Below are 13,211 nucleotides of genomic sequence, written 5' to 3' on the forward strand. Positions count from 1 at the left end.
AACCTCCATAAAATTGTATAATTGGACATGTTCCTCCTCTTCCTCAACCTGAGAATGCATCATCTCTCTTCTGTTATTACATCTTAGGTTGCACCAGAAGGTATAAATATCAGTGCAAGTCTTTCATTTACACGAAGGCATTTATAATGGCATTAAGTGGTTTAGCTCTAGACTTGGCATCCTCACACAGATGGCCAGAGCAGGGGTGGGCACTTCTCCAATTATTATTGATGGCTTCTTTTTCTCAAGCTGAGGACCCAGTGTGCACGCAGAGAGGTGATTCTGGGAACCCAGTCCTATCAAAAGATGGGGATTTTATATTAGGGGGGATGTTCTCTTTTCACAGCAGCTGGGAAGACAGAATGGACAACTACACACACAAACCAATGCCACTACAATGTACCAGGTAAATGATAAGAAATGAATTTAATACAGTCATTTAAGAAATTCATCAATTCTTGGCTTTAAACATCCTTTGAAATGTTTTTTCCAAGTTTTAAGGGAAAATGTGATGCAATTCCAATTATTTGTAAATGTCTCAAGTTTAAATTTCAGAGATTTCCAATTTGCACAGACTATGCTTTTTGCAATTGAGGAGATTAATAACAGTACAGACCTACTGCCAGGAATCTCTGTGGGCTATAAAATCTATGATACTTGTGGATCTGTGGCCAGAAGTGTAGGTGTCACACTGGCTTTGGCTAATGGAAATGAAATTGTGTCTGTACCCCCGAAGGCACCATGTACCAGACCTGCACATGTGCAGGCGATAATAGGAGAGACCTCTTCTTCTCCATCCATTGCAGTAGCTACTGTTATTGGACCATTTGTTCTGCCAGTGGTGGGTAGGCTTCTTTCTTTATACATTTTATATATATATAAAGATATATATAATGTTTAAAAAATATTTTTATTCTCTTAGATCAGTCACTTTGCCACATGTGCTTGTCTCAGTGACAAAACTAAGTACCCATCCTTCCTCAGAACAATACCCAGTGACTACTACCAGAGCAGAGCCCTGGCACATTTGGTCAAGCATTTTGGATGGACTTGGGTTGGAGCTATTCGAACCAATAATGATTATGGAAATAATGGCATGGCCACCTTCACAGAAACTGCACAGCAGCTGGGCATCTGTCTGGAGTATTCTGTATCTTTTTTTAGGACAGATCCATATGTGAAAATACAAAAGATAATTGAAATTATAAAGGCTTCAACCTCCAAGGTAATTGTTGCATTCCTTTCCCATGTGGATCTGGATGTGCTGCTACATGAGTTTTCATACCATAACTTGTCTGGGTACCAGTGGGTAGGCACTGAGTCGTGGATATTTGATTCACAAACAGCAAAAATGGATATACATCACATACTGGATGGTGCCATAGGTCTTTCCATTCCTAAAGCACATGTCACTGGCCTGAGAGAGTTCATACTGGATGTTAAGCCACTGAATTCATCTAATAATGAACTCTTTATTGAGTTCTGGGAGACACTATTTAGTTGTAAGTTCAAGGAGTTGAAATCATCAGCAGACATTCAGAGAGAGTGTACTGGACATGAAGATCTGAACGGAGTTCAAAACAGCTTCACTGATATGTCTCTCATGCCTATCTTTAATAATGTATATAAAGCAGTGTATGCAGTGGCACATGCACTTCACAATATCCTCAGCTGTAATAAAACATGTAACAAAAATGTGCAGCTAGATCCATTCACGGTGAGCTTTACACCAACTTAAAAGATTAAATCACATTAGCACGAACATTGTTGTCATAATTAAAAAAATATTTTGTCTTTCATAATCTTTGACCATTAGGTGTCCAAGATATCTCTATTGCAAGTAACTGAGTTTTGGCATGTTATCTTAGGTTTTGCAACACATACGAAAGATTCACATCACAACAAAGGAAAGAGATGAGGTTTACTTTAATGAGAATGGAGATCCAGCAGCAAAGTATGAAATTATAAACTGGCAGCCAAGAGAAAACGGCGTTGTGGAGTTTGTCACAGTTGGTCTTTATGATACATCATTGGCTCCAGAAAAACAGCTAAATTTGCAAAACAAGGCTTTAATTTGGGCAAGAAACACAAAGCAGGTACACATTCATACAACTTTGGGGTTTTTTGTTTTATTTTTTTCAATTTATAAATATGTATTTAATTTGTTTTACAGTATTTTGGTTTTGATCTTTCAAAATTAAGAAATTGTTTGACAGAGAACTTCATTTTTTTCTTAAAGTCCATATGCAGTTTAATTTTCTTGATCATGCAGGTTCCTGTGTCAGTTTGCAGTGAGAAATGTCCCCCAGGAACACGCAAGGTTCTCCAGAAAGGAAGGCCTGTTTGCTGCTATGACTGTATAAGATGTGCAGAGGGACAGATCAGCAATGTTACAGGTGTGGTGACATTTCATTTTAACTTTGGTGCATTACAAAGCAAAGTTAGCCATGTAGGACGGTCATACGAGAACTATTTAATAATCGTGATGTTTGTTTTTATGCAGACATAATATGCATTTAGTACGGAGCCCTGCAGGGGACATGGGAGAAAAAAAAATTAAGACGGACTTTTGCGAGATCTCGCAAAACTAACTCGGGATCTCGCAAAAGTTTTGCGAGATCTCGCAAAAGAAACTCGGGATCTCGCAAAAGTTTTAGCCGCATTCTTCGGATGCCGGCTCGAAGCCGACCGGGAGGTCGAGGCACGATGTGCCGGGAAAGCGGTGTTCCTCCCGGCTGTAGTAGGTCTCGACCTCCCGTTAGCTTCGAGCTAGCGGGAAGAATGCGGCTAAAACTTTTGCGAGATCCCTCCCATGTCCCCTGCGGGGCTCCGTAATTTCGATTTCCTTCTCAAACTAAGTAAAACTATTTAACTAATAGTCACAGAATCATAACATTTCAACAGTAAGGAGACAGATTTATGTTGGGCATTGTTTCAGTTGACGGTTTTGGATTTTTACAGAGCTGCATAGAACTATATGTGCATTTTTTCACATATATACTCATAATTTAAAATACATGAAACTAGTAACCAATATGATGAAGAAGAAATCATCCATTCATTTTCTGCTGCTTATCCATGTCTCGGTCATGAAGTAGAATTGATAAAAAGAATTAGATAAAAGTTTACATGGAAAAAAAGAACAGGTTTATTCAAGACGTTGTATTTAGTCTTGTTGTTGCTAATAATAATAATAGAAATAATAATAAATTTTACACACAGAGACCCGCAATAACATGCACAACTTACAAGTCAAAATAGAAATATAAAGATATAGTCTGTGCCAAATTTCATCAGGTCTTTTTATTTATATTGTAGTGTCTCTCCAACAGAAGACAGAGACAGTCGGTTATTCTGTTTCTGAGTTTATTTGGAACAGTAACACATGTTGTTCTACAGACTCTCTGTCATAGGTAGCTGATATAATTGACAGGCTTAACAGCCTCTAGACCAGGGTTCTCAAACTTGCGGCCCCTCTACTTGCGGACTGCATATTGATGTGAAGAATTTTTTTTTAATTATTATTCAAAACATAATTTAATATGAAGGCAATGTGAGCAGAGTGTTACAGGTATTGCCCTTTAAGAATGTAGCCAGTGTAGTCTGTGCTTTAGGGAGATAGTGTGGGACTGCCTCTCCGTTATGTGTGTGAGTGTGAGCGAGGGAGAAAAAGGGGAGTCAAAAAGTATGAGTTCTCACCGACCAGAAACAGGAGATGGAAGCATGTAAATATAATAACAACCACTCCAGCCAAAAAGAATGCTTGACGAGCCCAGTTGTAAGTAAGCTGTTAAGACTAGACTGTACGCTGTGTTCGTGTTTTCCTCCGAAACAATAGAGTTCAGTTGGAGCAGCCTTTCAACACCTCTCTCTGTCTCTCACTAGCAAAGTTGACCCAGACAGTAAAGCTAGTTCCTGGCTATGAGCCCAACAAAGAACCCGACATATTAGCCAGAGGTCTCTTTACTACGGTATGGAGCCGTTGACCTGGCTGAGGTAGCAAGAGAGTACACACACGTGGAAGGATTGGCTGTGCCAGTTCAATGAGAGTCAAAAACTAATGTGTACACTTACGTCTGCATTTTTATTTTGTTAAATATGAACAAAATTATAGCAGAAGTGCTGTCACGTGTTTGGCCAGAAAGAGCGTACCAATTTGTTTATTTGGTAGTTCAATGAAAGGCTTCAGTTAAGAGTGAGAAAAAGAATTCCTTTCATGTTTGCAGTTTTGTCTTGTTATACAATATTTGAAATTTAAAACAAACAAACAAAATACAACATTTTAGGAAATATTAGTGGGTGTTTTCTGGTTTGTTTGGGTTTTTTGTACTACTTGAACATGAAAGTGGCCCTCCAATGAGATGGTGGTGCCAGCAGTGGCCCGTGGCTCATTTGAGTTTGAGACTCCTGTTTTAGACTATTACACCTTCAAGGATACTCAGTAAATTACTTCTTTGCAGGTGTGGAGCATATCTGCCAAAACTGTGTGGCAATTCTGAAAACAGTAATAACACAACAATTGGATTAACTTGTAATCCAGTCCATTACAATATATTTTAATGCCTTACAAAACCATGATTATACATAGTCTGCTTTTTTTCTGTAAAGTAACTCTTATGTTAGCCTCTCAGTTATAGTCAGTGTTTAATATTTACCACAATCCTTTGTTCTAAACTTAGAGTTAATACAATTAATGGTGATTAATACTCAATAAATGTTTTTCTCTATCTGATAACACCACTGAGGCTAAATATTAAACACTAAATAATATTTGGAATAATATCTGGAAAGTATAGAAAATCTATTATAACTCCTTGTAAAATTTAAATAAAAAGTATGCCACAATCACAAACACTGATGGATGCTCAATTTAATTTAATTCAATTTTAGTCATACAGCTCTAAATTGCAACAACTGTTGCCTTGAGGCTGTTGTTGTTGCTGAAAGCTGGTTCAAAAGTAGAAAAAGAAGCCTGAAAACCAAAGGCTCTGGCTCCCATTCTACTTTTAAATACTCCAGAAACCACAAGTAAGCTTGCAGTCCAAGAGTGAAGTGCTCTAATAGGGTGATATGGTTATTAAGATAAGATGCGACCTGAGTATTCAAGAGCTTAAAAATGAGAAGCCCGATTTTAAATTCAATTCTGGATTTAACAGGGAAGGGAAGCCAATATTGGAGAAATATACAGTACACTCTCTTTCTAGTTCCTGTCCATAATCTTGCTGCAGTATTTTGGATTACGTGGAGGCTTTTCAGGGAGTTTTTAGGACATCCTAATGACAAACCAATTAAAAATACTCCAGCGTAGATGTACTAAATGCATGCACTAGTTTTTTAGTGTCACTCTGAGATAGGATATTTCTAATTTTAGAGATATTGAGCAAATGGTAAAAAGCAGTCCTACATATTTGTTTAATATTTGACTTCAAGTTTCCTCACAGTGTTACTGGAGGCTAAGGTAATGCCATCCAGAACAAGAATCTGGTTAGATACCATATGTCTTTGATTTTCAGGCCAGTGCAATAACCTCAGTTTTATTTGAATTTAGAAGTAGAAAATTAGAGGTCATCCAGGTCTTTGTCTTTTAAGACATTCCTTTCGGTCAAACTAATTGGTATCTGGCTTCATGGATAGATAAAGTTGGGTGTCATCTGCATAGCGGTGAAAATGTATGCTATGCCTTCTGATTATACCTCCTAAGGGAAGCATGTGTAATGTAAACACAATTAGAACCATGTGGAACTCCATAATTGACCTTACTGTGTGAAGAGGACTCTCCGTTTACTTGATAGCTATGATACAAACCACTGCAATGCAGTACCTGTAATGTCTACAGCACACTCTAATCGTTGTAATAGAATATTATGGTCTACATTATCAAACATTGCACTGAGGTCTAACCGGACAAGCACAGAGATGAATGCATTGTCTGAGGCCATAAGAAGATAATTTGTAACCTTCACTAAAGCTTTCTGTTTCTGTACTGTGATGAGCACTGAATCCTGACTGAAACTCTTCAAATAAGCCATTCCTCTGTAGATGATCAGTTAGCTGTTTGATAACTACTCATTCAAGAATTTTTGAAAAGAAACAAAGGTAGGAGATTGGCCAGCAGGGTCAAGAGATGTCTTTCCAAGTAATGGTTTAACTATTGGCAGATTGAAGGCCTGTGGTACATAGCTGATTATTAGAGATAGGTTGATCATATTTAAGACTGATGCATTATTAATGGTAGGGCTTCTATGTGCAAATGGGAAGTAATTACTGAAGTTAACTCAGAAAGATCAATTGGAGAAAAATACTCAAAATAAGTACCAGTGGTACTGAAAGTAGCTGTAGATAATGTTACAATCTTTGAGATGATTATGAGTAAATTTTTTTTCTCCAATGGTTACAATTGTATTTGTCGTGGTGGAGGGTTTATGTGTCCCAGGGACCCCAGGGGCTATGTTGTCCGGGGGCTTGTATCCCCTAGTAGGGTCTCCCATGGCAAATTGGTCCTGGGTGAGGGACCAAAGAGTGATTCAGAAAACCCCTATGAGTAGAACATCAAGGGAACAGTTAACCCTGCCCGGGATAGGGTTACCGGGGCCCTGCCCAGGAGCAAGGCCCGGTGAGGGTGCCCAAGGGTGTCTGGTTAATGGGCCTTAGCCCATGGGGCCTGCCAGGCACAGCCCAAAAAGGGGACATGGGTCCACCGTCCTGCAGGCCACCACCTGCAGGAGATGGGGTAGGGGTTGGGTGCTGGGTGGCGGCCAGGAGCGGAGGCTCTGGCGGACCTGGAGAGTTTCTCAGTCTGGAGCTGCCCCTGGTGAGAGGCAGCAGGCTGGGGTGGGTATCCATAGTATCACCTTGGCTTGCTGCCTGTACATTGGGGTTTCTCCCGGTGGACAAGAGGGTTTACTCCTGCGCCTTCAGGTCGTGGAATGGGTCCTGACCGTCATCTATGCTTATGTGCCAAGTGGCAGTTCAAAGTACCCAGCCCTTTGGAGTCCCTCTTGGGGTGGGGGTTTCAATGCTCATGTGGGCAATGACAGTGAGACTCGGGGGGCATAACTGGGAGGAAAAGCTTCTCTAGACCTAACCGCGGACTTCTGTGCAAACCCCAGTTTGACCATAACAAACACCATGTTCGAACATAAGTGTTCATAAGTGCACGTGGCACCAGAATGCTCTAGGCTGGAAGTCGATGATTGATTTTATAATCGTATTATCAGACCTGCGGCCATATGTTCTGGACACTCAGGTAAAGAGACGGGCTGAGCTGTCAACTGATCACCACCTGGTAGTGAGTTGGATCAGGTGGAGGATGCTGGACAGACCTAAACATATAGTGGGTGTGCACTGGGAACGCCTGGCAGAGGCCCCAGTCCACAAGATCTTCAATGCACACCTCCGGCAGAGCTTCAACAGCATTCTGAGGGAATCTGTGGACATTGAGTCCAAATAGACCATATTCAGCACCTCCATTACCAAAATCACTGCACTGTGCTGCAAGGTGGTTGGTGAATGTCATGCTGGTAACCCCTGAACCAAATCGTGGACACCAGAGATGAAGGAGCCACCAGGCTGAAGGAGGAGTCCTATCAGGCTTGGTTAGCCTGTGGGACTTCAGAGGCAGCTGATAGGTACGGACAGGCCAAGCAGAACATGGCTCGGGACTCGTCACTGCACGGATATTGGACTGCCTCAAAGAGATTTTGGCAAACCGTCAGGCAACTCAGAAGGGGAAAGTGGTACTCTACCTGCACTGTGCATAGTGCGGGTGTAGCGCTGCTAACTTCGACTGAGAAAATTGCCCTGAGTTCCTGAATGCTCTGGATTTTTTAAGGCTGTCTTGGCTGACACACCTCTTCAATGTTGTGCGTTACCTCTGGAATGGCAGACCGGATGGTGGTTCCCACCAGAGGGTGTGTTCCAATTACAGGGGGATCATACTCCTCAGCTTCCCTGGGAAAGTCTATGCCAGGGTGCTGGAAAGAAGAGTCCATCCGTTAGCTGGACCTCAGATACAGGAGGAACAGTGCGGTTTTGTCATGGAACACTGGACCAACTCTTTATCCACTCGAGGATACTTGAGGGTGCATGGGAGTTTGCCCAACCAGTCCACGTGTGTTTTGTGTATTTGGAGAAGGCATTCGACCATGTCCCTCGGAGTGTCCTGTGGGAGATGTTAACAGAGTATGGGGTATCTCTCCCATGGCTACATGCCATTCAATCCTTATTCAACTGTTGCAAGAGATTGGTTCACATAGCCGGCAAAAAGTTGGTCTCATTTCAGATGGGTGATGGGCTCCGCCAGGGCTGCTTTTGTCGCAGGTTCTGTTTGTAATTTTTATAGACAGAATTTCTAGGCGTAGCCAAGTGTCGGAAGGCTTTTATTTGAGTGGTCTCAGAATCTCATCTTTGCTTTTTGTGGATGATGTGGTTCTGTTGGCTTCATCAGGTGATGGCCTTCAGCTCGTGCTGGAATGGTTTGCAGCCAAGTGTGAAGCGGTAGGAATGAAAATCAGTACCTCCAAATCTGAGGCCATGGACCTGGAAAAGGCTGAAAAAGAGTTCCTGCCCCAAGTGGAGGAGTTTAAGTATCTCGGGGTCTTCTTCATGAGTCACGGGAGAAGGAAGCAGAGAGAGCTGAGCGTAAAAGGGAAGCTCTCAATTTACCGGTCGATCTACGTCCCTACCCTCACCCTATGGTCATGAGCTGTGGGTAGCGACTGAAAGAACGAGATTGCTCTCCCTTGCCTCTCCCTTAGAGAGGGTGAGAAGTTCAGCCATCTGGGAGGGGCTCAGAGTAAAGCCGCTGCTCCTCCACATTGAAAGGAGCCAGTTGAGATGGTTCATGCATCTGATAAGGATGCCTCCTGGGCACCTCCTGGATGAGGTGTTACGGTCATGTCCCACTGGGAGGAGACCCCGGGGCAGACCCAGGACTCGCTGGAGAGATTATATCTCTCAGCTGGCCTGGGAACACCGTGGTGTTTTCCCGGACAAGCTGAAGGAGGTGGCTGAGGAGAGGGAGGGTTTCTTTGCTTAGCCTGGTGTTAACCTGGCATTCGAGGCTAATTAGGATAATTTACATCTGGCTCTGCATTTAGATTATGTAATTATTTTATATTTTATATCTGTAATTTATATTTCATATTGTGATTTTACCTGTATCATGGTTTTACTGGAAAGCACTTTGGTGTACTTCGGACTTTAAATGTGCTATATAAATAAATTTGATTGATTGATCAATGGTCATGAGAATTTGCATATTAATGATCAAGGAATGGACCTCCCAGCCCATTGTTCATTCAGTGGTGCTAGTTTCAGACATGTTGTGTTGAGTCTGTCATATTTAGCATTTACATGGATGTTAAAATCACCAGCAATAATTATTTTATTTGATCTGACCAGTAAATCAGATAAAAAGTCTGAGAAATTAGACAGAAACTCTGTATAAGGCCCAGGTGGAAGATAATAACAAATAAGACTGTTTTTTGAGTTTTGAACAAGGCTAAGCATCAGGCTTTCAAATGAATTAAAAGTCTGTCTTGGTCTTTGGTTGATTAATAAGTTGATGTGGAAAACTGCTGCCACACCGACCCCTCAGCCCTGATAGTTACTATGGCTCAGGGGTGTTGATTCATTTAAACTAACGTAATTATTCTGCTGTAACCAGGTTTCTGTAAGGCAGAGTAAATCAATTTGTTAATCAATTATTAATTAATGTACGAACAGACTAAAAGACTTGGAAGAGAGAGACCTAATATTTAATAATCCACATTTTACTGTTTTACTCTTTGTTGTAGAAGCGCATTATTTTATTGTCCCTTTTTTGCGATTTTTTATGTTTAAGTTGTTTTTTGCCGGTTTTTAGTTTGTTTTTTTGTCTGTTTGGGAGCTGACACTGTCTCTGAGGAGATGGGGTTTTGGGGAATAATGGGAGGAGAGAAGCTGCAAAGAGGCGTGTAAGACTGCAACTCTGCTTCTGGGTCCCAACTCTGGATAGTCAGGTTTTGGGGGGATTTAATACATTTGGCAAGACTTCTAGAAATGAGAGCTGCTCCATCCAAAGTGGGATGCATGCCGTCTCCTCTCTAGACATCACATCTGTTAATCCTTACTTGATCACAAACCAGTATACCTGTGTGCTTAACTTAATAAACATATTGTTTATCACCTTGTAATTGTACAGCATCAGTAGGATGTTTCATGGATGTTTTAAATGCAAACACATATGAAATTGTGCTCATTAAATTTAACAACTTGTAACATCTGCATCAATATTAATTTCCAGATTCTGTCACCTGTGTGAGATGTCTACCTGAGTTTTGGTCAAATGAAAGAAGAGATTCCTGTATCAAGAAGGAAGCAGTGTTTCTGTCATATGAAGAAATTATGGGAGCACTGCTCACTGCAGCATCTTTATTTGGGGCATGCATGACAATTGGTGTGATACTCATTTTCTTCAAGTATAGGAAATCTCCTATAGTGAGGGCAAACAACTCTGAATTGAGCTTCCTGCTGCTCTTCTCCTTAATTCTGTGCTTCCTGTGTTCTCTGACCTTCATTGGTCAGCCCTCTGATTGGTCCTGTATGCTCCGACATGTAGCATTTGGCATCACCTTTGTCCTCTGTATCTCTTGTCTTCTGGGAAAAACAATAGTTGTTTTAATGGCTTTCAGAGCTACACGTCCAGGTAGTAATGTTAAAAAATGGTTTGGGCAGACACAGCAGAGACTCTGTGTTACAGCATTCACTCTTATACAAGTTGTCATTTGTATCATCTGGTTAACAACTTTTCCTCCTTTTCCATCTAAGAATTTGTTACAATTCAAAGATAAAATCATCTTAGAGTGTGCCCTTGGCTCAGCTGTAGGCTTTTGGGCTGTTCTTGGTTATATAGGACTTCTGGCTATTTTATGTTTTATTTTTGCATTTTTAGCACGAAAACTACCCGATAATTTCAATGAGGCCAAGTTTATCACTTTCAGCATGCTGATATTCTGTGCAGTATGGATTACATTTATCCCAGCATACGTTAGCTCCCCTGGGAAGTTCAGTGTTGCTGTAGAAATATTTGCTATACTTGCATCTAGTTTTGGACTGCTAATTTGCATCTTCATACCCAAATGTTATATAATCTTACTGAAGCCAGAGAAAAATACAAAAAGGAATATGATGGGGAAGAAGGTACCAAATTCACTTTGAAAATTGAATTTAGTAAAATGGTATTTTACTCTTATTATTTTTCCCAAATTAGTTTGTCACCATCCTGTCAGAATATGAATAAGCTCCTTCTCCTTCCTGATGCATTTTCATTACTTAGTTTGCAACTAGGTAAAAAAAAAAGCATACCAAGGCACTGATAGCTAGAGGTTATTGAGTCAATCATATATCATCATTTATCATGGCATGCCTTTATTTTGTCTTTATTTTATGTCAAACCCTGGAAGTTTGAAATTTGAATTACATGCCACTGCAGATAAAATCAGTAAGAGTACCTGTTCTTCTATAACCTGTTCATTTTCATTTTCAAGAGGTTTCCATTGCCATTATCAAATTTTTGTGCGCACCACAATGCAACTCCATCAATTGTTTTGCTTTGTGCATGTATGTGTTTAATGCATGGTTCTCAAAGAGCAGCTACACATATATATGGCAAATGAAATAAGGAAAGTAAAAAAAAATCTGGGGCAGCACGGTGGCACGGTGGTTAGCACTGTTGCCGCACAGCAAGAAGGTCCTGAGTTCAATTCCAACATCAGGCCGGGGTCTTTCTGTGTGGAGTTTGCATGTTCTCCCCGTGTTTGCGTGGGTTCCCTCCGGGTACTCCGGCTTCCTCCCACCGTCCAAAGACATGCAGCTTGAGGGGATAGGTTAATTGGAAAATCCAAATTGTGAATGTGCGAGTGAATGAGAGTGCAAATGGTTGTCTGTCCCTGTGTGTTGGCCCTGCGACAGACTGGCGACCTGTCCAGGGTGTACCCCGCCTCTTGCCCTATGACAGCTGGGATAGGCTCCAGCGCCCCCCGCGACCCTGAAAAGGATAAGCGAATGGATGGATGGATGAAAAAAAAATCTCTTACTATATCAGTAAAAGCAATAACAGTAAAGCTCTTCCTTTGTATAGGATTTAAAACAAAATATAATATGTGGTACTTTAAAAGATGAGTTTTTAGTGTAAACACAAGTTACAGTAAATAAACAAATAAATCTTTTGGTGTCAGATGTTTGAAATATCTCTAAACTGCTGATTATTTGCTGTTGCCTTTGTTCTCTGTTACCTCTTCATCTGCAGCTGGCGCAAAGACGCACTTATCCACACAACTGTCATTTGCAAAGTGGGTCTACAAACCCAAGCATTAGGGCCACAGGTGGATTGCCCTATTTCAGTACACCAAGCAAAAAATGTAACACCAACCAACCAACCCAGTGATATCAAGTTCTGTACTGATACAAGATGGCGCTACACATGCTGTAAAATCTTTAAACACTTTCTTAAACCATACTTCAAAGACATTGTTAAGTCCATGACATGTTTTTAGAGTAGGGTTCAATGGTGTAAATTTTCCTTACCATTTCCTATTAACTTCAGACTGAATTAGTATCAGACTGATGACAGATCTTAATATCACATCTATGCATCACAGATGTGAAAGTGTAAGTGAATGGATGACTGTAACTTGTATAAAGTTCTAAGAGTATAAAAGTACTGTATAGGAAAAAGATTTTTTTAGTACATTATTTGTAGTGAATTGTTCTTTCCATTGTTAATTTATATTTAAATGGGCCTTTGTATACACTGTTAGACTTTTCATCGCCACTTTACGGTAACATACTGGCCTCACTGTGCTGTGTTACGGTAGCTTAATGCTCTGCAGGATGATACAGTTTTTTGCTGGTGTGGTATAATACTCTTGGACAAATTATGGTAACACGCCGTAGCCTTTTTTACGGTATCTCACTGGCAACAGTGACGCCAGTGAGATACCGTTATGTCGTTATGTCGTAAATTACGTCAACAAAGTAACATCATACTGTGATTAAAAAATTGGTATACTACTGTTTATTCACGGTATGCCACTGTAAGCCCGCTGCAAGGTAATAAACTGCAATTTATTAACCAGTAACTTACCGTTATCACGCATCATCAGTACCAAAAATATTCATCTCTGCTAGAGGATACCGTGTCCCAACAGGCGGTCATTTACCGTTTAACA

General features: G+C 40.7%; 1 protein-coding gene across 1 annotated transcript; it reads left to right on the forward strand.

Annotated features, from left to right (window-relative positions):
• The first annotated feature begins 215 nt into the window (after positions 1-215).
• Positions 216-11,199, forward strand: LOC101470274 (extracellular calcium-sensing receptor-like). The gene is made up of 6 exons (XM_076892009.1): positions 216-406; positions 544-841; positions 923-1,717; positions 1,869-2,096; positions 2,273-2,396; positions 10,286-11,199. The coding sequence occupies exons 1-6, from the start codon at positions 231-233 to the stop codon at positions 11,197-11,199; spliced, it is 2,535 nt and encodes an 844-aa protein (XP_076748124.1). The 5' UTR covers positions 216-230.
• Positions 11,200-13,211: the final 2,012 nt, after the last annotated feature.

Source organism: Maylandia zebra, linkage group LG14 (assembly GCF_041146795.1).
Source record: "Maylandia zebra isolate NMK-2024a linkage group LG14, Mzebra_GT3a, whole genome shotgun sequence".
In the NCBI taxonomy this organism is placed as follows: Eukaryota; Metazoa; Chordata; class Actinopteri; order Cichliformes; family Cichlidae; genus Maylandia; species Maylandia zebra.